The sequence below is a fragment of the Antechinus flavipes genome, chromosome 4 (assembly GCF_016432865.1).
Source record: "Antechinus flavipes isolate AdamAnt ecotype Samford, QLD, Australia chromosome 4, AdamAnt_v2, whole genome shotgun sequence".
NCBI classification, from domain to species: Eukaryota; Metazoa; Chordata; class Mammalia; order Dasyuromorphia; family Dasyuridae; genus Antechinus; species Antechinus flavipes.
In genome coordinates this window covers 348,886,709-348,913,279 of record NC_067401.1, presented here as the reverse complement: position 1 = coordinate 348,913,279, position 26,571 = coordinate 348,886,709, and the positions used below count along the sequence as shown (strand labels likewise).

Sequence of the window (26,571 nt, the reverse complement as noted above, 5' to 3'; positions counted from 1 at the left end):
ACAAGTTTGAAGTGTTCTCTTGGGAGAGGAGATGAAGGGATTTTTTTTTGTTTGTTTGTTTATTATATGTACTTAGACTATTATGTACTTACACTAAAATCCAGCGCTTTCCCCAGAACAAAGGAAAAACAGTTTAACAAAACCAAGCTAATCAGGACAGAAACTTCATGGCTTCATCTGACATAGTGTGGTAACATAACGCACCTGTTGTGTACCACATCTCTGGGGAGAGGAAGAAAGTTTGTTTCATCATTTTTTCTCTGGAACCAGTGACATTAATTATTTTCATTTGCTTTGTGCTTCAAACATTCTTATTTGAAGAATTTGCTTTCTTTGATTTGGATCCATTCAGTTCAATTCATTAAGCTTTTTTTTAGGTTCCTCCTGTGTGCAGATTATAATACTAGCTACTGAGGATATATAAGCAAAAAATGAAATTCTTCTTGCCCTTAAAGAGTTTGCAGAGTTGTTTAAATTTAGATAAGTCTTACCATTTTACTTGGAACATTTCCCATTTTGTTGTTTCTTATGACATGATTTCTTATCGCATGCCTGTATCTCAGTTTGTTCAGCCATTTTCCATTTGAAGGGCCACTCATTTAAGTTTGATTTTTGGCTTATTTGAGAGCTTTTATTTATTTATTTTTTACCTCTTCTGTGTATCTATTCAGAGTCTACTGGGTCAGAAAATAGGACTATCTTAACAATTTTTCTCAAAATTACTTTTTTGAAAAATTTTACCCCATATCAGGTTAATCTGACTTTTTATGAACCAAGGTAACATTTCATTTTGCATTATGAATTATTATTTTTCTGTAAGATAAATTTGTTCATAATATTTTATAGATATAAAAGATAAATAGCTTGCAAAGTTTGTAGTCAGAGAAATATAGATTTGACTTTTTTTCCTTGGGTGTATATATATGTGTGTATGTATATATATAAATATATATAGCTGCATATATGTAGATCTTTATATCAATATGCAGGGGAAAAAGATAGTTCATGTCTTTAAGGAACTTATATTGTAGTGAGAAAAGATAATATACAATTGGGAGAGAAAGGGGAATTGAACAGGATTGGAGGAAGCCAGGTTAGAAGCTTGATTTTTAATCAAGCCTTGGAACAAGGCTGGAAAGGTAATGAAGGCTGGCTTGGGTGCCTCCACAAAAAAGGAATGGAAATGAGATGGAATATAGGATTGGGGAGTAGAAAGGAGATGGTAAGGCAATATGATTGGAACCAAGAGTGGGTGTAAGGGACTAATATAAAATAAGACTGGAAAGGCATCTATGTAGATCTACTTAGTGTTTTAGATATGACATATATCTATCAATCTACATATTTTAGTGGAGAAAAATCAAAACTAGTGAACTATAATGAATACTAGAATGATTATCACTACTGTAGTTCTAATTTGGGTTTTGAAATGACCCCCCCCCCAAAAAAAAAAGTGGTCTTATTAATTAGAATTAGCTATTTATCCTTATTAAGATTACAAGCAAATAAAAATGGAATATTAAAATCCAAGATTGGTCTAATGTTGATTTTAAGCTTCTGGTTATTTTATAGGAAATAGTATTTCTGTCACAAAGTAGGTCCTTGATAACTCTCAAGTGATGGAAACAAATGATTAATGATTTGTTGCAAATGGGATAAAGTACGGCTAACCTTGATATTACATTCTTTTATTTTTTAAAAATAATTTATAACCACTCATTTGGGAGTTAGTCAGCATTTCAGTTTGGTGAAAGTAATCTGCCACTATTGGCTTATATTAAAATGCATAATCTGCAGGTTAACTTTTCTTACTTCTGTATTTGACTTTGGGGCTGGTTTTCCCATCTCTTATGTGTACTCTTGAAAGTGTAATCAGGAAGGTGGTGAGGAGAGACCTGCTTTCTTAATACTTATTTCTAGACAGGCATTTTGCAAATATTTTATTAAGTCATCATCAATTTCCAATGAAAGAAACTTAGACTCCTAACTTTTTTGGGAATGCTTAGAAATTTGTCTAGTTTTGCTTGTGTACTTTTTGAATTGTGGATTTCAGATAGGAAAAGAAATATTAAAGGAAATCTTGCTTACCTCATACTTTTTTATTATGCCCAACAACAGCAAAAGTTATAAGGGAATCCAATATAACTGATTTATAGCTATTCCATTTTCTTTAATGCATTGAAAAAAATGATCTTTAAAGGCTCAGAAAAGTGAGCTTTGAGAATATAAGGTCCTTGTGAGCAAGAAGTATTTGCTTTTTTATTTCCAGCATTTAATACTAAGCATTGAATTGAATTGAGAATCATTTGCTTATGAAGCTGCTCCCGAAGGAGCAGCAAATCCAGTTGAGCTAAATAACCATTCTACCATGTTGGAAGCTTTCTCCTCAGAAAACTCTTGTATATATCTGCTATGTACCTAGGCTTCCTCATTCAAATGTGAATTCCTTGAAAGTTGGAATTCTACTTTTGCCTTTATATCTACTTTTTACCTTTTATATGGTATATAGTATACAGACTCAAAGATGGGAAACAAAATGATGGGTGCTTGTTGTGTTGATGCCCTTTAGTTTGAAAAATAAATTAGAGATCTCATAAATGGAAACTGAAATTGAGTTCCCTTTATGCCTAAGGGCCCCAAATCCATAGAAACACTTGCTCCCCCTTCCCTGTGTGGCAACCTTTGTTCAGAGTACACAGTATTAAAGTTACCCAATCATCTGCCAAAACTGAGTAGTGGGACCCACTTCAAGTAGGAGAAATTGAAACTCTAAACTTGTCTAGACAAGTCATTTTTTTTTTTTTTTTTAGTTAATTTGTTCCCTGGGTGATTCCAAGAAAAGAAACAATGCTTTATTAACCTTTGCTTTCAGACTTTTTAATCAGTTTTGGAAAAGCAGCTTTGGTCTGGTTATGAATGTGTTTTACTAAAGCAAAGTGATGACTACTTGGGCTTTGTATGCGTGCCAACTCAGCCTTGTCATCAAGGGTCTTGGTGCGATTTGTAACTTGTACTGAAGATGGATATTTGGGAAAGGCTGGCACTACTGGGGCAGTGTCAAAGTCCTCCACCAGATTTTTGTCAAGGCCACAGGTGGGCTAAAAATTAAGTCCTTGCTTAATGTACTTTTTTCTGGTTTGTTTTTTCAGATTAATGTTCGTGTTACTACCATGGATGCTGAGTTGGAGTTTGCCATCCAGCCCAACACTACTGGAAAGCAACTCTTTGACCAGGTTAGTTAGTTCCCTGCATTCCTATAAATGAGTCAGAAGGGAGAACTTGGATTCTACAAGATGAACATGTTTCCCTTTCCTACTAAGCTAATTACATTGATGGATAGGAGGTGCTTTTTACTGAAAGATTCCTATACCCTTCAGTTATATACATACACACACACACATTCAATATATATACACATATTATATATAAACACACAACACACTTGTGTGTGTGTGTATATAAAAAAATTTTTTTTGCCTCTTCCACACAGAAAGCTAACATTATGTTCAACTCTATATGGTAACCTGTGGCTGGAGTACAGTATTCATAAAGAGGAAGAGATCTTAGATGAGGTTGGAAAGGAAAGATGGTTCCAAATTGGTAAAAGCTCTTGAATACCAAACACATCTGACCTTTTACTCAGTAGAAAGCCATTAAATGTAGACAATACCATAATCTGACTTATGTATAAGGAAAATTAGTTTATCAGTGATATGAAGAATAGTTGAGAGTAGTAAGATTGTAGGCAGACAAGAAAAAACTATTAAGAGGCTACTGTATTAGTTTGGTTGGGTAAATTATAATCTTGGCCCCATTCCTTCTTCCTCATTTTAAAAAAAGGTGGAAAATCCAACAAACAAGTAAATCTTTTAAAATGCCTTCACTATTTACCTGTATCTGAGTTAATAAGCTTCCTTCAGAAGATAGTGACTTCTCTGGCATTGAAAGTCTTTAAGTGATGGCCACCTGTCAGAGATTGTATAGATGAAACTGGTGACTTGGGTAGGAATTGAATTGAATGATCCCTGAGGTCCCTTCTGACCTTGTGATTCTTTGACAAAATCTCCTTGAAATATGGATTTAAAGTTGGAAAAAGAGTTAGAGATAAATTGAGTCCAGCCCCCTTGCTTTATAAAATTTAAACATTTATAAGAAATTTATAGGAAATATTTAGAAGAAATTATGACTCCAGGAGATTCTATGACTTTTCCATTGTTATTTATTATGATGTAACAACAACATACATACATACATATATATATATATATATAGTTGCTTGATTTTAAAAAAAATTAGTAACGTGATGGACATTCTCATGGTGGTTGCATGTGGTGTTAAATGGGGATACTCGATACCTCTGAAGATATGTGATCTAATGAAAAGAGCACTAAATTTGGAATCAAGAGACATAGCTTTTGGTCCTAGTTCTCTTGCTCAACCTCAGGCAAGTCTTTACACCTTAGTTTCTTCTTCTATAAAGAAGAAAATAATTATATTTCATTATTTAACAGGGTCATAGTGAAGACCAAATGAGATCATCCGTATAAAGAACAGTAGTGCTGCCAAGCATTATTCATATGTGAGCTAGCAGTAGTTAAATATAGCATGGTGGATAAATAGAATGAAAATAATATAACTAGCATTTATATACTGCCCATTGTGTGCCAGGTAGAAAAGGAAATGGCAAACTACTTTAATATCTTTGACAAGAAACCCCCAAACGGGGCCACAAAGAATCAGAGAAAACTGAAATGACTGAACAGTCAAAACAACAAAAATTGTGTGCTAGGTACTTTGCTAAGCTCTTTACATATATGATCTCATTTGATTTTCATAGCAACCAGTGGAAATAAATGCTTTTATTCTCCCATTTTATAGTTGAGGAAACTGAGGCAAGCAGAAGTTAAGAAACTTGTTCAGTGAGGATCATACACTTAGCAGGTGTCTGAGACTGGTTTTGAATTCAAGTTTTACTGCTTTTCCCTCTGCTATTTACTTACCTGAAAGAACACTAGACCTAATTGTCTCTATGAGAACACTAGACCTCCAAGGAGTCTTATATATGAACCTTGCTCTTCACTCTGGGTGATTCTGGGAGTATTAGTTAATCTCTCTTAGCCTCAGTTTCTTTATTTGTAAAAGGAGAATAATATACTTACATAGATTAGAAGATTATTGTGGGAGCAAATGATAAGAGGAAGTATTTTGCAAACTTAAACATCCAGATAAATATTAACTCTATGCAGGGTAGTAATATGCATCACTTATGGTCATGAGCTGGGGAGAACTGAGTCCACAAGAGAATTCCCTTCTCCTAGCTCCAGAAGAGAAGAAAACATCAGAGGTCATTCTGACATTCCTTACATTTTCTATTTTGCTTCCAAGAATGGCCAGGGTGCTTCCTGGCACCTGTGTCTCCTAAGAAAATTGATCTCCATGGATGGTCCAGCAGGTCCTTTCTATTCTCATTTGGGACAGTTTCTAATTTCTACATGGTTATGCTTGAGTAGCTATAAATAGAAGAAATGTCGATTTAGAGAGAGTAATTTAAAGGTTTACTTCTTGCTTTGTGCACTTCAGAAATACTATGTTAGCTTAATAATAATGACCCATCTGATCTAATCTCACTTTAATTTTTTAAAAAATTTTTCCTATTTTAAGAGTGACTGTAAATTGTTCACTTAGTGCTATTCTTTATATTGCAAGTAAAAATACTTTCTGCCTCCTTTGCTAAAATTAGATGTATTAACTAGTATTGGATACTTCAGTGAGTTTCTTAATCTAACTTTTTTGATTTTTTTTTCAATTTTTTTCCAAAACTACTTTACTCTTTACTGGCCTTTAAGAAAAAAGACTGTATGTAGAATTCCTTTCAGCTCCACTAGGCAGACATGACTGAATAGTGTTCATTCTTGCTGAAAGTTTTGCCAACAAATTTTAAATGACCTTTTCAGATGGGTATAGAGGGTAGAGCCAACTAGTCTGTGGTGCCTTCTTTTTCATCATTGTGTTTGTCTTGTATCCATTAGAAAATAATAAAAACAATCTTGCTGCTTCTCCTTTTTTTTTTTTTTAAACCACATCACCCCAGTATCACGGTTGGCTTACAGAACTGTCTTGGATGCTGTTTTCCGCCTTTAGCCGATGATTAGTGATGGCCTCTGCATGTATCATTGAATTATCCAGGTGCCTGTTCATTATTGATGTCACTCTGTTCAGGGAACCTATGTCCAGGGACTAGTCTCATTTCTTGACCATCTGCACATGGTCACCTCTTCTCCCTGGGCACCGTAGTGCATGTCCACATTGGTGCAAACATATCAAATGTAAAGTCCCTTGTTTGGCTTTCAAAGCCCTTCATAACCTGTTCTTCTTCCCTTATTCCTGTCTTCCCATGCCTTTTCCAACCATCTGTTTTGGAGTCCAGTGACAATGCATTGTTCTTGTGCAATGTCACAGCTCTGGGACATTATGCCTGGAACACGATCCACACTTGGAACTTCCTCATCTCTGCCTTTTGGCTTCTGTGGCTTCTTTTAGGTCTCAACTGAAGTCACATCTTTTACAAGAAGCCTTTCCCAGCCTTCCTTAATCCTAATGCCCTACTTCTGAGATTATCTCCAGTTTATCCCATCTTTATCTTGTTTGTATATCCTGTTTGCTCAGTGTTTTCTCCATTAAATAGTTATAACTTGAAAGCAGGAGAAGTTTTTTTTTGTTGTTGTTGTTGTTGTTGTTGTTGTTTTGTCTTTGTACTCCAGCACTCAACACAGTGCCTGGGACCTAGCAGGTACTTAATAAATATTTATTGGCCTGTACATTTGTTTTGCCCTCTTCCAAAATTTCTAATTTGTATTTTATTGAAGGTTTTAAATTTGTTCTTTTTCTAGCTTTTTTAGTAGCATGCTCAATTCATTGATCTTCTCTTTCTCTTTTTTATTCATGTAAATATTTAGAAATACAAAATATCCCCAAAAAAGTGCTTTGCCTACATTGCTCTTTTCCTAAAAATAAAAAAGGGAGGATTGAGCTATATTTTGTCCACAAACTAGAGAAAACACTACACTCAGATTTAGGAGGCTTGATTTCATCTGGCCCTATCACTAATTGGTTATTTCTTCTCCCTCCTCAAACCTCAGTGTCCTCATCTATAAAATGAAGGGGGAGGCAGAGCTGAGTAAGTTCTTAGCTACAGCATTCCATATTTCTGTGTCACTACCCAACACTATTCCATTCTTTTTGCCCAAACATTGAAAATATCATTCTTTTTTAAGCTTATGAAAGAGAGATGACAAGGAAAGGGAATTTCATTTTAGAAGAGTAGTGGGGAAAATGAATTCCACCAGTAAATAGCAAATCCCAGAAAATTAATCCAATATCCCAATAATAGCACAGATATAGTGATCAAAAAAAAAAAAAAAAGGGACTCTTACCTTCTCATATAAATCTGAAATTTGTGATCAGAATGAAGAGGAGCCAGGTATGAAGAAGCGATATAATTTCACTCACTATCAGTATGCCTTCCACTCCTATCTTCTCTCCAAGGCTTTGAACCAAAGATAGAATAATTGTGGAGTTTTTCTTTTTTAAATAGAAAAAATGACTATTGAGAGGATGGGGATAGTGTGTTTTAAGCAACAAAGCCCTAGAATTAGTGTCCCAATAATTGATTTTTGAATTCCAACTCTCCCTCACTTAGGGAGGAGGCAGCTTTGGACTAGATGGCTTGTAAGATCTAAATCAAGCCCTAAATCCATAGTTTGAAGTTGCTAGGGAAAAAAAAGTTTTAGCACTTTTCTTGAGAGATGATAAAGTACAATTTTCTTTTTATCAGGTATCTTGCAAGCCATCATTCACATCTCTCTATTTGTCTGTAGCTGAAGTTAGCACAGAGAAATTTGCCTTTTATTCCTTGTCTAATGTTTATGGTTCATTCTCTTTCCTCATTGGTCTAATCAAGCTTTTGATTATAATAATGCTTTCTGAAACTTCTTTTGGAATTCAGGGACTGCATACTGACCTAATAGGTCGCAGTGGAACTTCTTTTGTGGCATTTTGGTACTAGAGTGCTGAATTTGGAGTCAGAAGTCTCAAAGTCTTATCTCAGCCTTGATGCTTACCTAGATGTAGATTTATCAGTAGTTCTCTTAACCTTTAAATAAATAGCATTTATATAATTCTTTAAGATTTGCAAAGCACTTTACAGGTATCTTATTTAATCCTTATACTATCCCTGTAACTATGTACTATTATTATTCCCATTTTACAGATAAAGGAACTGAGGTTTAAAATTAAATGACACAGTTAGGGAGTGAATGAAGCAAGATTTTAATTCAGGTTTTGCTTATTCCAAGTGCAGCCTTTTATTCCACATAGCTAGTGAGTGACAGCCTTAATTTCTTCACCTCTATAGTGGGGGTCCTAATGCCTGACATAGCCCACCTCCATTCTCTTCTTTGTAGTAGCAATTTCATTCTATGCTAGATTTGATACATGCTTCATGTTTCTGCTTAAAAGTCACGTTCCAAAATCTAGTCATCTCTTAAAATATTGCTGTCAAATCTTGTTGCAAAATCTTCATCTTCTATTTTGCAAGCATACTTAGTGTAAAAGAAAAAAATCCCTATTTCCTCCAGGGCACATCCAGGTACTGCTGCACTCCCATCCGTTAATGAACTGAATGGTTAAAGAGTTGTTCTGTTCCTGGTTTGAATACTCTGTGTACAGCATCTTATTATATTGGGTGACTTCCTTGAAGCTTCATTAAGCTAGACCTACAAGCCTGATCTGTACCCCCAAGCTGGAAAGGCTGGATTTTACCTCACTATTACTTAGGACCATTCTAGCGATTTATCACCACATGAGCTGCAAGGTTGTGATCTTGTCAGCCTCAGCCACTCTTAAATATCATTTACTGAGAAATGTAAAGGTTGTAGTGTAGCAGTACCTAGAGCTGGCAAGATGACTGATTCTTCATTCATTTTTAAGGTTTCTCTTTCCTTTCTCCCAATAGTGCTAAATTATTATTAGATAGAGATCAGATAGAAAAGCATTGCCACTTTCAAGAAGGAGAAACCTCTTTTTTATTAGTTTTATATTTATTACTATTGCATTACTAATAATAATAGCTAGCATTTACTTAGCTCTTTGAGGTTTATAAAGTCCTTTACAAATACTCTCCTGGGGAGGATCACAGGAAAGTTGGAATGGGCTATTATTCCCATTTTATAGAAAAAGAAAGTTGAAGTAGACCACTTTGTGACTCGCCCAGGACCACATAACTGAAGAGTGACTGAGGCTAGAATTGAACTCAGGGCTAATACTCTGTCCACTGTGCATCCTAGCTGCCTCATATCATGATTACTACAGTGTCATTTTTGGAGGCAAGTTGACCATTTTAATGCAGGAAATGTGCTGCTTAGGGAAGGGACAGGCAGGAGCTATGGAAGAAGATGAATAGATATTGAAGTTGAATATGACTCAAATCAGAGATTAGGTAAATGAATGGGTTAAATGAAATTTATAGTATTTTATGCTCTAGCATACCAGATGGGTAACAAGTATGCCCTTGTTCAATAGGCTTGAGCAGGCTGCTACAGGAAGCTTTTCCATCCAGGTCTCCACTATTTTGTTTTAATGTGTAGTTTGTCAACCTTGGACTCATCCCCAAAAGGAGTCATTTTAGTTATTATCTGAGGCAAATTTCCAGAAACTAATAGAAGCTGTACTACAGAAAAAGACTTCTATGGAAGAGATGCCAGTTTCTTCTTAGCTACTTTAAGCCCCCAGAGAGAGAATGTTATCCAAATTTTCTTAACTCTTTCTTGAATATTTTCGCTTTCAGTTTCTGCAGATCTTGATGCTAGTGGTTCTTAATTGATTTTTGAAGAAGATAGAATTCTTTTGACATTTGTTTATAAAATAGGAGAAAAGGAATTTAAAAATTGAGATTTTTTTTTCAAATATTGAGTCAAGGGAATTCTTGTTTTCAGAAATGGGAGGGACTGTGTATTAGAGAAAAGGAAGAATATTATAATCAAATGGTAACTAGCTTACTATCGGTTAGTAAGATTTCAATAACTTTTTTAAAATTCAGAACTTACAGGAGGCTGGTGCATTGATTAGAGTTATGTATTTAGGATTCTTGAAATCACTCACAAGTATTGACTAAGTTCAGGGTCCATTTTATGTAAACCCATTTGTAAATTCACATTCTTCACATTCACATTCATTCATTCTTCCATGAAGTAGATAATCTATATTAGAAAAAATGTCTTGGGTGAGGCTAAGCAAACAATAGAGATAAAATGTGTGTGTGTGTGTGTGTGTGTGTAAGGGGTTATCACATAACTATGCTATCCTATAGTTAAAAAAACAATAGAGATAAAATGTGTGTGTGTGTGTGTGTGTGTGTGTGTGTGTGTGTGTGTGTGTGTGTGTAAGGGGTTATCACATAACTATGCTATCCTATAGTTAAAAAAAACCAGGGCAACTAAGTAGTGCACTGGATAGAGTAGCAAGTCTGGAGTAAGGAAAAATCATCTTCCTGAGTTCAGATCTGGCTTCAGACACTTACTAGCTCTGTGACAAGTCACTTGTTCCTCAGCTTCCTCATCTGTCAAAGCTGGAGAAGAAAATGACCAATCCCTTCAAGATCTTTGCCAAGAAAACCCCAAATGAAGACACAGAGTTGGACACAATAACAAAATTTTTAAAATAATTATCAACCCTAATATTATAAGGGATAGACCTTCACAAATCTAAAGAGGAGAGGAAATTAAAAGCATTTAGTGTTCAAGTCCATGTAGTTAGTGAGGATGTTGAAAAGAAAATGAATAAGTAAAGAAATATAAATGTTCTTTTAACTTGGACACGGCAGAAAGTTACAAATGGTTACCTTCCACATATCCATTGATACAGAACTGATACAGTTCTTAGGATAATGTCATTGTTTCGTGTATTGTCTGTTAAGGAAGGAATAATTCAGTTTTCATGTATAAATGATATCATAATTCTTGCCTTTATTATAGTGGGTAAGGGAAAAGGTGGAAGGAAGAGAATTCAGAACCCAAAATTAAAAAAAAAAATTTAAGAAATAATGCAATTTGAACACAATATATATTTTATTGATACATTTTTCTAGAAAGAATCTTTACAATTTAGAGCTAGCTGGCTTTGCTACTGATATGGAGATAAAATTCAGAAAGCAGAAGAAAACTTGCCCAACATTACACATTCACAGCAGATCATTAGCTGAGCGGATCTTAGTCACCATCTCTCTCAGTTTTGATGTGATGCTTCACAGACTTGCAAATTGGGAGCAATAAAAAGTATTTTTCTTAAAAAGAAAGACTTTTCATTATAAGTTTATAATAATTTTAAAATGCTCATTGACGTGATGGAATAAAGCATATGCTTTAGAATAAAGGATCCTCTACTACCATTTATGTCATGAGAATCAGAGTTGCAAAATTATAAAGGACCCCTTAGTCCTCTTCTTACTTCCCATCAGTATTGTCTACGACATTCCTAGTGTGTGGTCATCTACCTTAAAGACCTGCAGCAATAGGAAAATTACTTATTGAGGGAAGTTTATCCAATAAGATGTGGAGGAGAGAGAATTTTAGAAGTCTTTGCAATATTGTCATTTTCCCCATATTTTTGCATAAGGTGGAGGAAGAATTGAGGTTGATATATGATGGAGGAGGGAAGAGGGGTAAACAGAACATCTGAGTCTGAAGTTTGAAGCTTGTCAGGAATTCATGAATTCTGAGCTGGAAGGAACCTTAGAAATCATTATGTCCAAACCAAATCATTATGTCATTTTTGGCAGATTAAGGAAGTTAAGACCCAGAGAAGTTAATTTACTTGGTCAGAGTCGTATGAGTAGCAAATGACATAACTTGAATTCCCTATAAGATTTACCCTAAGTACAAAAAACAATTAATATATCTGCTTTTAGATTTGATGGCTCTTAAGTAGTAAGATGAATAGTGTACAAAGGCAAGTCACTTAACCTTGCCTCAGTTTCTCCATCTGCAAAATGAACTGGAGAAGGAAACTACTCCAGTATCTCTGCCAAGAAAACCACATGGATGGTTCTGGCTTGCTATAATCTATGGAGTCACAAATAGTGAGATACAACTGAACAATAGTAATAACATGCCAGACAGTGGTGAGCTAAGCATTTTTATAAAAATTAGCTTATTTGATCTTTATAACCCTACCAAAGTAGGTACTATTATTAGATTTTTTTTACATTTGAGCAAACTGAGGCAAACAGAGGTTAAGTGGTTTATCCACAATGTATGAGGTCAGATTTGAAGTTAGATCTTTCTGAATTCAGGCCTAGTACTCTATCCGCAGCTTTTAGAGAGATGGTCTAAAAAAGTCATATAGCCAACAAGAGTCATAAATGAGTATTCCTGGCCTTGAGGTCACTCTGTCCACTATGCCATCTTCTTCTCAGACAGAATTAAGATCCCAAAAGACTTTGACATGTTAGCTAGATAGGCCAAATCTCAGATTGATTTTATGAATTTATGAATTAGTTATGAATTATGAAAGAATAGAAATTGTGAATTCTGAATTAATGAATTAGATGAAATGATCTAACGAGGATAAAATGTCCATCTTTGTTCAAAAAGCCAATGGGCAAGTATGGGGGAAGGGAAGGTTCCTCATAGTTAAGGGGTATAAAGAATCTGGATCTGTTCTCATTCTTTTTTTTTTTTTTTTACTTTGAGTTCCTATGAAATCAAAAAATATATGAGTCTAAATTCTATGTCATAGATTAATCATTACTTCTCCCCCCAATCTTGCAACAGTGGGTTAATTTTTCCATATTTTATTTAAATTCCATGTAAAACAAAGATTCTAAAGGTCCACATAACTTTAGCTTTTTATGAGCTCAAACCACTTTGAATGTCAGATTTTGGTTTAAAATGTAAATACCTAGTTTGGGATTTCTATCATGGTTAGATGGGGACCTCTTTTTCTTTTACAGCCTAAAAGAAACCACAAAATGTGGGGGATCCCCCAGAAAAATCGAGCAGCTTTTGGAATTTTCAGCATGTGTTCAAAGCCTATACTGACTGAGCACAGATCATATGTTCATTGTGGAATATGCTGAATGGGTGTCCTGTGTGTCCCAATCATTCATATCCACAGTAGTAACAGCATGATACTCCCTGTGAATCAGATTGCAAGAGACTTTCTTTTCTTCAGAAACGCCATAAAGAATTTTAAAAATGACTCATGAGGCTAATGAACAGTCCTTACTTTGAGTCAGGATTAAATTTTTCCCCTCCTCCACACGATGATATGAAGCTCCTGGCACTGGATGGTCATTATTTTACATCCTAGGAACCTAGAAGCCAAAAATCTGCCTGTCACCCCTTGGTGAATGTAAAACTTAAGCTTGCCTTTCTCCCAGCCCTCAGCATCGCCACCCTGGAAATGCGCCACCATCTGTTTCCTGCCTTTCACACAATTGTTTCTTCCCTTCCCTGTCCTTAGCTGTCAGATTCCTGGACTGAGTGGTTGACAAGCAGAGCCATAACCAAAAGCACACACAAGGACTTCTTAGACCTGTGTAGCAAATGAGCCAGTCAGACTGGTTATTCCCTTGGGAATTGGGCTAACTCTAGGGAAACTGTATCATATTTTGGCTATCTGGCATTTCTGCCATTTGGGAGAGGCATCCTTCTATAATTGATTTCTACATTTATATTTCCAGGTGGTTAAGACCATTGGCCTTCGAGAAGTGTGGTACTTTGGCCTCCAGTATGTGGATAATAAAGGATTTCCAACCTGGTTGAAGCTTGATAAAAAGGTAAATGAGGGTTAACTATTTACAGATTGTTAACCTGGGTGTGTTGGCTTGCTGATTTGATATTGACTGTTGATGAGGGAAACCTGAGCACTTTATTCTCCTTCTAGTCCTTCTTTTCATTTGTCTCTAAAGGACTTTAAAAAAAATTATACTTGCAGATTTCCAGGGAACTGGCAGTCCTGGGAACTGGATATCTTATGTATTATAACTCCCTGCTTCATTGAGTCAGTATGATGTTTCCTTGTACTACTGTCATTGAACCTTGGGTTTGCTGGTCTGTTTGTTTGTTTTAATTAGAATGTACCAGAGAAGCTAATTTGCTCCTGGGAAGAGTCTAAAAGCAACAACTAGATTTTTTTTTAATGTTTTATAAAAACATATTCTCTTTGTATTGCTTTGCTCAGGTTGGCTTAATTATGCCCCAGTACTTGAGAAAAGTTAATCTTATTTTTTAGCAGCTCTGGGATAAAGTAAAATAAGCATTAATATTTTTCTTTCCCCTAAGTCACTTAAGATGTAAATACAATACCATATTTTCTCAAAGTTTAGTATAATATACTATAATAGAATTTGACTAGCCTGTCTACCCACAATATAGTGGGAAAGGAGTCATTAGGTATAAATATTAGAGCTCAGGGATAAGCTTTCCACCTCTGCCTTCCATACTGGGCAATTCCCATGAGGTTTGTGTACTGAGGGTGCTTCCAAAGCAGGGCCTGTCTTTGGATCTTGAGTCTCCTCTGTTAAATAAGCGCAGTTGGATAGGCTAGATAAGCTTATAATTTATGACCCTGTGAACACAGTTTGGATGTAATGGTTGACCACTAAGCCAGGAGGAGACACACAGATCAGTAATTGGCTCCTTCTGAATCCATGTTGGGTGTCTACCAAAACAGATAGACTGAAATTTTTCTGGATTTTTTTTTTGGCTTAATATACTCAAAAAGTATTTTAAAGAACCTTGTCCTAGCAAATGTAATCTTGGAGCTCCATTTGCATGTGCTTATGCATGCCATTGTTGCATAGATGATGTGGTATGAAATCTAAAACTTTGTCATTTGAATTTTAAGTGGGTTTGTTTCCTTTTGTCTAGGTTTCTGCTCAGGAAGTCAAAAAGGAGAGCCCCCTTCAGTTCAAATTCCGAGCCAAATTCTACCCAGAGGATGTACCTGAGGAACTGATCCAGGACATAACCCAGAAGCTGTTCTTCCTACAAGTGAAAGATGGAATCCTCAGTGATGAAATCTACTGCCCTCCTGAAACTGCAGTGCTCCTTGGGTCCTACGCTGTTCAAGCCAAATTTGGCGATTATAATAAAGAAGTGCACAAAGCTGGGTACCTCAGCTCTGAACGTTTGATCCCTCAGAGGTAATCCCAAGCACTCTCTCCATCTGCCCTTCATCATCTAGTCATTCACTTGTGTCATCCTGCATAGGATGACACAAATAGTATCGGGAGTGGCAGGGCCAGGGTTGGGACTCCAGTGACTTCTGGGTTTTGTACGTTTTTAAAGTGAGTCACTGGACTTTTGACTCTCCAGCCCACAAAGTGTACTTTGTGAAGAGATTGATGACTGCTTTTAGAATAGTTTCAGGTAGTGGGAGGAAAAAATAACCAGAAAGGAAAAATACCCTGTACTCATGGAAATATGGAGGGTGAGAACTGGGTGTGCCCTTTTCCTATTCATCACTGTATGTGAATTGAATCCTTTAAGTAGGCTGTAAATTCCTTAACATTGGGGTATCCCTAGTGCCAGGTACAGTCCTTTTCACCTAATTAGTGCTTAATACATGCTGAATTGAGTTCAATTCAGTCACATTTCTTCTAAGAAAGTAGCAATCTGAAAGAATGATAGTGGAGCCCACTTAAATCTCTGCTTAATCCCTTTGTTAATTTATTTTGTTTAATCTAGGAACTTCCCCATTACTATCTGTGTGATTTATATCCTTTTTCCTCTCTTGAGGAAAAAAAAAGACATTGCAGAATATTTAAGTTTTTCAACAAAGATTAGGGCAGATTTGGTCTGACAACCAGATCTAAATTTTTGCATTTCTCTGTTCTGACTCCAATGTAGCAACAAAAGCTTCTTAAACTTTAAACTTATCTGAAGGAAACTAAGGATTTTTCTGGAGGTTGGAAGGAGAAGCCAATTTCATAGCTTTTAGCATCCTTTAAAAAAGAAAGAGGAAAGAAAAAGAAGGGGGAAAAAAAGTATTAATTTTTCTTTCCATATTTCAGAGTAATGGACCAGCACAAGCTCTCCAGAGAACAGTGGGAAGATCGGATCCAGGTGTGGCATGCAGAACACCGTGGGATGCTGAAGTAAGTGCTCAGTTGTAGTACAAACTGGTATTTAGGTCATCTCCAGCTCTTCCAGTTAATCTTCTTTATCATGTGACTTCAGTTAGGAATCTCAAAGTAATTAGCTCTAGGAGGCTTTTGAACTGTTTTCCAGTCCTAATGCCTAATAAGGTATTAAAAGTTTTAATGTAACTGGTAGAGCATTTATTTTTGTTGTGGTTTTTTATTTATTTTTGATAATTAAATTATAGTTATAGCCTGAGGACCAGCCTTTACATAAAATTTTAGGAAAGCTCCTTCCCAGGCTGTATTTCCTTTCTTGATACTTATTTTAGAGGGGAAGGAAAAAAATCTAAACATCGCAAATAATACAGAGGCTGCTCCCCTCCTCCTTAAAAAAACCCTTTTGGTACCCTGTTTTTCTCTGGTACTTTAGAGGTATTGGTTTGCTCATCCATGGAAGGCAAGATCATTGCCTCCTCATGGGTTTTTATTGGATGAGACAGAACCCCTAAAGACACATTGATCTTAAAGAAACAGAAATGTTGCTTGGAGGTGAGAAGTCCAGGTGTTTGTTTAAATACAGCTTATCAGGGCCTTTTGTTTCTCCATTATAGTCATTTCTGGAAATCTCATCCCCACTGTAACCCAGAAAAAATTGAGCCAGAACACCCTCCTACAGTGACCTCTCCATTCTAGCCAATGTTGTTGTTCTTTTAAATGGAGCACCGCTTTGTTTCTATGTGAATGCTCCTTATTTTCATACTTTGGCAGTATTTTGATGTTAAATGCCAGACACAGTATCTGGAAGGGTCTTGCTCATGAGGCTCCTGGCAGTCATAGACTATTACTTATGGCCCCCCGTGGCTGAACCCATCTGACGCAAGTAAACTCCCTGAGCTGGGATGGACAAGGAAAAGCAGACGGGAGAGTGGTCTGCAATAATAAATGAGGAAAGCTATGGGAATCCTGGAGTTAGCAGACAGGCCAGAGAAGAAATAATCTGCTAGGTCAGCAAAGATAAATACCATGTCACTTAATAAAGACATTTTTGTCTACTCTGCAAAGATATCAAAGAGCTTCTGTCTCAATTTGTCAAGTGAGCAATCCTTTACGATGGGAGGGATGGGCAACATCATTCATCCTGTATGTTTGGATGGCAATATTCACTCAGTTCTTTTCCACCAGTGATTCCTGCCCACCTTGGGATCCTTGCTGTTCTGATAGCCTCTCTTTGTTCTTCCTGAGTGCTCTGGAGAGGGGGTGGGGGAAGAATGATCAGTACATAGAAAACTGCTAAAACCATTCTTAATACAATGTGAAATTCATTTTATACTAATCTAGTGTTTTGTGTGTGTCTGTGCTTTAATCTCCCCAATTAGAGATAATGCTATGCTGGAGTATTTGAAGATTGCTCAGGATTTGGAGATGTATGGGATCAATTATTTTGAGATAAAAAACAAAAAAGGAACAGACCTTTGGCTCGGAGTGGATGCCCTTGGGCTGAATATTTACGAGAAAGATGATAAGTGAGTTGCAACTTGTTCTTTCCCTCTCCTCCTCTCCCCCCCAACCCCCCCAACTGATGGGGTAGCAGGAATAGGGAACAGATGGGGAATTAGTAATTTTGAATAGGACTGAATGAAGGCCTTGGTTCAGCTTTGTGTTGGCCCAGGGAAAGGACAGTTCTTAAAGGTCTGTTTCTACTCTGTTGATACGAATACATCAAAAGTTTGGCACAAAGACCTGTATTTGGCTCTCCCTTTTTTCCTAATGTCATTGGGTATTAAGTCTTTGCAGTACATGCCGAGTCTTGAAATGTTCAGAATGTCAACTCTGTGGAAGACTGGGGAAGGAGTATAGTGGATCCATTAAAATTTGGATAAAATTCTATACATTCATTTATTTGAAGGAAAAACTAAGAGGGAATAAGAAAGAGTAATCCTAGGGAGCCTGTGAAATGGGAAAGAGTGGGATTGGGACAGGTGGATCATTAATGCAATCTTTCCCCCCATTTGTTTCTTTATGGAATATAGGGTCTAATCACTAGAATTTATAGGTCCATCTGCCTCCCAAGCAATTTCTGCAAAGGTTAGAACCCAGTACCTGAAGGCTCATATCAAATTTCTGCTGATGCAGTTAACTAACCTCTATTAAGCACCTACAGAGTGCCAGACACTCTGCTAAGTATTGGAGATACAAAAAGAAGCAAAAATTAATACCTACCCTGAAGTAGGAACTTTCCATGTAATATTTAGAGAGTTATCAGAGACCTTTAAGGCTACATAAATTAGTGCTTTAATACAGAATACACACTTAATTTAAACTCTGAAAACTTTGGGGAATTTAATTTGTTCTGTGTTTGTTATGTAGCATATGAGAGCTAGGATTGTTTTGCTTTTGTCTTTGTATCTCCAGTGATGGCATAGTAAATAGAGGGCTGGCCTCAAGAGTCAGTAAGTCCTGGATTTCAGTCCTGCCTCTAACATACTGGTTGCTTGACAATAATTAAAACTTAAGCTTTCACTACTCTACAGGTACTCATTTATATTAGTAGAGGGAGTTTTCTTACTGAAAATTCCCTATATTGATGAAATATCTTTATTTATTTATTTATTTATTTACTCAGTGAAATCCAGGCCCGCACCAGAAAAAAACCTGGATCAAAACACTAAATCCAAGTGTTGTATTGTCTTGCATATAGTAGGCACTTAATGTATGCTTGTTCCCTTGTCATTATTCTAAATAACAACGAGTGGAAGCTGTGAAGAGACAGTTTAAATTTGATTAAAACAATAAAAAAAAAATTCAAAGGAACTTGTCTTTATCAAATAGTAGGTTTGCCCTCACTTTCCATGGAAATGTTTTTTGAGCATTTGAGGAGGATTATAAATGAAATTCTCCAAATATAGATTGGATTCAGTTGTCTTTGAGGTCCTGTTCAGATCTGAGATTCTTTGATTCTGGAAAGATACTTGGCCAATGATTTGGGCTACAGGAGGATGGGGGATAGGATGATAACTCCTATTGTCCTTGCTCTAAAGGTCTTCCAATAGCTCAGAGCTATGTTACCCTCATAGTTGTGGGGCTGTTGGGAGCACAAGGACCTCTGGATTTTGAGTCACTAGTTAACCTCTGCTTCTTCAATTTCTTCATCGGTAAAATAAGAATATAATAACATCTATCTCCTAGGGTTCTTGTGTGGATCCAGTGAGATAATAATTGTGAAGTACTTATCTGGTACATATTAATTACTATACTTTTTTTTTTTTTTGGCGGGGGAGGCGTTGCTGAGGTAGTTGGGGTTAAGTGACTTGCCCATAGTCACACAGCCAGAAAATGTTAAGTGTCTGGGGTCAGATTTGAACTCGGGTTCTCCTGACTTCAGGACTGGTGTTCTATCCACTGCACCGTCTAGCTGTCCCTGCTGTACATTTTTTATTATTATTTTAGTTGTTGTTATCTTTGTTTTATATATATATATATATCCTATAGGCTTCTGAATCACAACTCCTGATTCTCACTTCCAGAAGTGGTATAGTACAATGGGAAAAGTCTGGGGACTAGAGTTGATTCCAGACCCTGATAATTAATTGCAACCCTCTTAATCTTGAAAGGCTTTAGTTACCTTATCTGTCTAATGGGAATAATAATACTTGTTCTGACTTCTCAGTACTTCTCAGAGTTGTTGAGGAAAACGATTTGACTTACATAATATGAGTTCTTATTATTCCAGGGCCCTTTTAGAAACAAACTGCTCCTCTAGCTGTGGACCATTCTGTAAATTGAAAGTGTTGGCTAAGATGAATCCCTCCAGTTCTAAAGGTGTAGTTGTCACTCTTTTCCTGCTCCTCCCTGCTGAAAATAAATAATAAACAAACAAATAAATAAATTTAGCAGGCTCCTGGACTTAGAATTGAAAGAGACCTTTTGAGGTCCTTGAATTCAGCCCCCCTTGTTTTTTGTTTTTACAAATTGCCGATTCACCCAGGCATAAGTAGCACAACTGGCATTTGAAACCAGGTTCCCCAAATGCTTAATTTTTTTTCCCCCACTGTACCATGCACTTCCCGATCACACTCATTGATCATCCTCTATACTAAAACAATTACAAAGAATTACAAATGAGCTTTAAGGTCATTGTATGTTTGGGGGGGAAGGAGTGATTTTTTTTTTTTTAATGAGATGGTTTGATTTAGTCAGATGTAGGAGAAAAAAGAAAAAAAAAAGGATTTGGTGTTCTCTTAACCTGCAAGAAAGATTCAACTTAAGGAATGAGGCTCAATTCTCCCTGTGCAACAAGAGAACTGTTCAGTTCTGCAAACATATATTGTATCTAGGATATACTGCAACATATCTAATATATGTAGGACTGCTTGCCATCTAGGGGAGGGGATGGAGGGAGGGAGGGGAAAAATCGGAACAGAAACGAGTGCAAGGGATAATGTAAAAAAATTACCCTGGCATGGGTTCTGTCAACATAAAGTTATTATTAAATTTAAAAAAAAAAAAAAAAAAAAGGAATGAGGCTCAGCCTTCCTTGGGTCCCAAAGAGAACAGTACATAGAATAAAAAGAAAAACTCAAAAGTACCCATCATAAGATTGGAAGAGGGAGACAGCTTCTTATTCTTAAGCTTACTTTTTTGAATGATGAAGTAATAAAACCATAGTTATCCAAACAGGTTTTTCAAGCCACATTTAATAACCATAGGCAGGAACTTGCTGATGTCGGCTTGTAACTGCCCCCAAACCACAAGCGTTTCTGTCTTTTCCTGAATAAGAGTTTGAGCCCCATTCAGATCTCCTTTTCTGCTCTCAGTCCTCTCCAATCTCGAGACTTGTCAGTTTAACTGGCGTTTCCGTTAATTTGTTTGTATTTTCCCCCAGTTGCAAAATTTAAACTTGAGAAAGAAGGGAAAAAAAAGTGCTGATAATTTTCATTAACATACTTTCTTCCATTAGAATGTAAACTCCTTGAAAGTGTCAACTGTCTTATTTCTTTTTGTATTACTTCCCCACCTTAGCATAGTACCTAAGATGTCATAAATCCAAGTTAAATTCTCCCCCCCCCCCCTCTCTTCCTTCTCTTCTTCCTCCTCCCTTCTTCCTCTCTTGTCTCTCTCTTGAGACACTCCCTTCACTGGAATTAGTCTAGTGACCAAAGTTCTTTTCCTTTTGAACTGACTTTAGAAGTCAGTGAGTAAACATTTATGAAGTGCCTATCATGTGCCAGGCCCTTGGTCATTGGAGTAATCAAGGGCATTGAAAGTCAGGGTTGAAGACAGAGGTTACTAAAGCTAGGGAATGTTAAATGTACACACACATATCTATCCTTATCTAGCTCTTTATCTATACACGTACTCAGAGGCAGTGATACATAGTGGATAAAGAACTAGTTTTCGAATCAGGAAAGAGCAAGGTTTCAGCTTGCCTCTGATGCTGATCAAGTCGCTTGAAGTTATCAGTGCTCTACACAATTATAATAAGTTGCAAAACAGTTGCTACATGCCCAGTAGGTAAGAGGGGTTTCCTCAGTGGTAGTACCAATGAACTCAGAAATACCCTCCCCCCCAAAAAAATTAAAAACAAACCAACAACTTTCCCCATTGCTAATAATAATGTTGAATTAAATGTTTAGAGTTCATTTCTCCAACACCAAAGAAATTATGATAAAAAAAAGAGAAATTGAATCTGTTGAGAGCTATGTTATTAATAATAATAATGGTGATGATAATATCTAGAATTTATATGGCACTTTAAGCAAAGAACACTTTACAAATACTATCTCATTTTATCCTCTCAACAATCCTGGGGTGATAGATGCTATTTTATTCTCATTTTAGAGATGAGAAGGTGGAGATTAAATGACTTGTGTATAGGTACCTAACTAGTAAGTATTAAGGTTTTAAGTCAGTCAGGTCTTCCAGCTGCCTCTAAAAGCAAACACATCACTGAGACCCATCTGCTGCCTTTGTTAATGTTACTTGTGCTTTCTTTTGAAAATGTCTGCTCAGTTGTTTTTACCATTAGATTGTAAGCTCTTTGAGGACAAGGTTTATTTTTCCTATCAAAAGAGTCTTGGATTTGGAGACCTAAAGAACCAAGGTTCATATGCTATCTTTGTCATTTGCTATTTGTGTTTGCTAAACCCCTCTGGTTCTCCATTGTTGATAAAAAAGGGTGGGAGGTTGGAGGTGAGAAGTTAGATTGGACTTCCCTTATTACTTTTAAATCCATGATTCTACATCTGTGCTTCATGATACCCACTCATTCTTAATTCTGTATATAATATAATATAACCACTTTTTTTAAAAAGCCTCTCTTGATCAAGGATGAAGTTCCAGAAAGAGAACTTTGTTCTTCTTAGCATGAGCCATTATAAATATAAATGCCTTAAAAAAAAAAAATCTTTCCAAACTTTGTTCAGTTTTTCCAAGTCTTTAAATTGATCCCTGTAATAGCATTTTTTAAAGATATGGCCTTCATGATCAGTTCTTTACTTTGGACATTGAAACCATGCTCATAAATGGTTATGGCTTGTAATTCATCCTTGAAGCTTCATGGTTTTTCAAAAGGTCAGGCCACAGCTGAAGGCTGCTACCAGTCATCAGAGATCCATTGATGGCAAAATGCCCAGACCCACAACCAAGTAACTGGAAAGATGATGGCACAGACTGATGATCTAATTTTTCTAAGAATAGCAACAGAAATTCTGTATGTTCAAGATGAGGGAGTAGGTAATGATAGGAATACATGGAAACCATCCGTTTCCTGGTTGCTTAGGGTTTAGAAAGAGTTGTAAACTTAGTCTCTCTGGTCCCCCGGCATTAATTATCCCATTGCAAATTGAGCAACACTCTTGTGGTTCATTGTTTCTTTCTTATTACCAGGGCTGATGTGGACTTCCCACAGAAACTGTATAAGTAATGACTGTATGTATACCTGATGAAGGAAGCTAAGTCAGATGATCCCTTTAAGCCCCTTCTACCTGTTAATGCTGATTCATATAGTTGACACATAAGAATTGTTGACAACTTGTGTATTTATGAATACATACAGGAAAATTATTTTAGATCTTATTTGTTTAAATAATTTAAATCACAGTACTCTATTAAATCACAGTAATCTATCCATCATACCTTTGATCTATTTATCCTACTAGCTGTGTGACTTTGGACAAATCAGTTAACCTCCCTGTTCCTCAGTTTCCCCATCTGTAAAATGAGGGAGTTAGAAAAGATGTTTGTTCTCTTTCTGCTTTTGTGACCCTATATCCTTTCCCTTATTGTGGATAATATGTGAGCTACACAGCTAAATGGAGATTGGTTCTACCCTTGTCTCTTAACAACATCACAGCATATATGCTAAGTAACAATTGATACTTCAGTTCAGAACCTGACCTGTATTGCCCATAAAGATTATGATTGGAGTCTTCGTTCAATACTTATTTAAGTGCCCAGTATGATTCAGTAAAATGAGTGCAGAATTTGCAGTTAAAGATTCAGGATTTGCTATTTATAAAACATTAGAACCTTGGGCTATTCACTTCACTTGTAAGCTTCAGTTTGATTTCCTATAAAATTTCCTTATCTAATGTCCGCAGAAGATTCCTAGTGATCCAATGATGATGATCCATTATGTCGGGTGCTGTGAGAGAAAAGGGAAATATTAGGATCTTTACCCTCAAGGAAATTCCAAGTCTCAGAAAGAAATGATATATTTAAAAAGTAGAGTACCAAAGAGAATTGAAAGTTACCTATTTAGCAAGTGTTCAAACACATATTGCTTTTCTATAACCGATTTGTATATAAGAAAAAACACAACAGGTTTTAGAATTTCAATTTAATTGGACATGATGAAACATTTGTTTAACATTTAGAATATGTAAGGTGCTAGCAGTACAAAGACAAAAATTAAAGATGTCTTCTGTCTTCAAGGAGCTTACCTCATAATTGGGAATAAAACATTTAAGTAGAAGAATAAGTTTATTTACTTTGAGAAGAAAAAGAGTACTAACAACTAGTGAATCTCTTCCCTCCCTCCCTCCCCCAATAAAAAAAATCCTGTATAGCACATATATCTAAGATGAGCTTTGAAGAAATCTAAGAATTCTAAGAGATGAAAGTGAAGAAAGTGTTTTAGGCAGGGATGCAAAGACATGCAGGTGGAAGGTGGGGTTTAGACATGTTTAAAAGAACTGTAGAATGAATCCATAAATAATAATGACCATAGCATAGTAGTACTAATAATGGTAGTAGTAGTAGTAGTAGTAGCAGCAGTTAACATTTATGTAAATGCTTTAAGGTTTACAAAGCACTTTATAAATAAGTAACTGAGGCCATTGTAGGTTGGAACCCAACTATAAAGAACTTTAAAACCTTAAGAGTTTGCATTTTATTTTAGGAGTAGTAGAGAGCCACTGAAAAATGACTTTTGAAAATAGGAAAGCAAGTTAGTGATAGCAGAACCTTAGAAAAAGTATGTTGACAACTATTTGGAGAATGGATTAGAAAGGAGGAATGACCTGTTAAGAGACTCTTATGGATGGGAAGTAATGACATTTTTTTAATTAAAATTTTTTTCTTACATTTTAAGTTCTGAAGTATCTCCCTCCTTTCCCACCTCACACTAGAGAACTCACCCTTTCTAACTCACACACTCCCATACACATAAAACCATACTATCCATATTTCTCTTTATCAATTCTTTTTCTGGAAGGAACTAGCATCTTCATATTAACTTTGTAGTTGATTTGAGTATAAATAATACTCAGAATAATTTAGTTGTTCACAATTATTCTTCAAACAGTATTACCATTGCCATGTACAATATTCTCTTACTCTTCAGTATTTCATGCAAATCTTTCCATGTTTTTTCTGAAGTGAATTCCAGTTCTTTGCTCCCACAAAAAGAGCTGTTACAAATATTTTAGAACATATAGGTTCTTTTTCTTTTTTCCCTGATCACCTTGGAAAATAGACCCAATAGTGGTATTTGCTGGGTCAAAGGTATATACAATTTTATAACTCTTAGGGCATAATTCCAGATTGTTCTTCAAAATGGTTGGATCAATTCACAGTTCCACCAAAAGTGTATTAGAATCCCAGAGATCTTGAACTTACATGACAACTTTGTGAGTGTAGAGAATGGAATAGGTATGAGAGATTTGAAGTAATATAACAGCAGCAAACACTTTCAGCTGGATATAGGATAAGGGAATTGAGGGATAGGGGATATGTAAATATGATTCCAAGGTTGCACATCAGGCTGACTTAAAAAGATGGTGGTCTCCTCAATAGAAATATGAAAATTTGAAAGGGGAGGGTTATAAAGGAGGATGGTGAATTCCATTTTTGTATATGTTTAGTCTGAAATGATCATTGGACATTTGGGTGGAGATGTCTAGGAAATATTTGTTGATGTAGGATTGATTATGATATTCGGGAGAGAGGATTTGGGGGAGTCATCTGAGGAAAAATGACTCAGTAGACTCATAAATGTATATTAACCTTTTTTTCTCTTTTTATTTCTTTAGATTGACCCCAAAGATTGGCTTCCCTTGGAGCGAAATCAGAAACATCTCTTTCAATGACAAAAAATTTGTCATTAAACCCATTGACAAGAAGGCACCTGTAAGTTAACTTGGATTTTTGTTTTTATTTTTAGTCTCCAAGGCAAAATGAGGTTCTGAGACAATACTCCAATTGCTCTGACATTTGAAAGGAAGCTGGAGACTTAGCCTTTTCACTTATGTGGGGAGAATAATTACTAGCATAGTTATATAGAAAGGACCTTTTGTATCACATGACTGATCCTTATGGTATGAGGATGAATGGAAAACCTACGCTAATGGAGAGCTAGACATCCCCATTAACCTAGTTTTATTCAGAGTAGCCTTTTTCCCCTAATGAATCATTGCCTCTCTGGGCAGAGTTTTTCTTATTCTTACTAGCTGGATGACCCTGTGCAAGTCACTTACCTTGATTGCCTAACCCACCCCACCCTCCCAAAAAAAGAAAAAGAAAAATGATCAGTATCCTCTTATGGAACTGGGGGCCTCAGGGATGATAATTCATCATTGTTTATCTTGCTGGATGTTGGAAACCACTCTTGTCTACTGGACATGTGTGTTACAATGCTATTTTCTTGGTCTCAGGTAGATTTTTAACTATGGGGCCTCTAGCAACAGACCTTTGAGCATGGAAACCTAACTGGATTAAGAGAAACTAGCTCATAGTTTGGGTTTTACTTAGGAAAAACCTGCCAATTTCTCTGTATGATGGGATTCAAGAGATTGGCTTATGATTTAACTGGAGCAAGTATTCTTAACCTGAACCCCATTATCAGTCTAATCAGACATTCTTAAAACAAATTAAATACAAAGGTAACCAATGATATTGAAATTAATTCAAATTAACAAACTATCCCTGGAACC

The 26,571-nt window shown here is 36.1% G+C and overlaps 1 protein-coding gene across 1 annotated transcript in view; it reads left to right on the top strand.

Moving 5' to 3' along the window:
• The window catches only part of EZR (ezrin), a 69,312-nt gene that overhangs the window by 28,630 nt on the left and 14,111 nt on the right, over positions 1-26,571 (top strand). The window contains exons 3-8 of the mRNA XM_051998012.1: positions 3,150-3,233; positions 13,739-13,834; positions 14,928-15,202; positions 16,073-16,156; positions 17,518-17,664; positions 25,672-25,768. Of these exons, the coding sequence (XP_051853972.1) occupies positions 3,150-3,233; positions 13,739-13,834; positions 14,928-15,202; positions 16,073-16,156; positions 17,518-17,664; positions 25,672-25,768 (783 nt within the window). The remainder of the gene's footprint in view (positions 1-3,149; positions 3,234-13,738; positions 13,835-14,927; positions 15,203-16,072; positions 16,157-17,517; positions 17,665-25,671; positions 25,769-26,571) is intronic.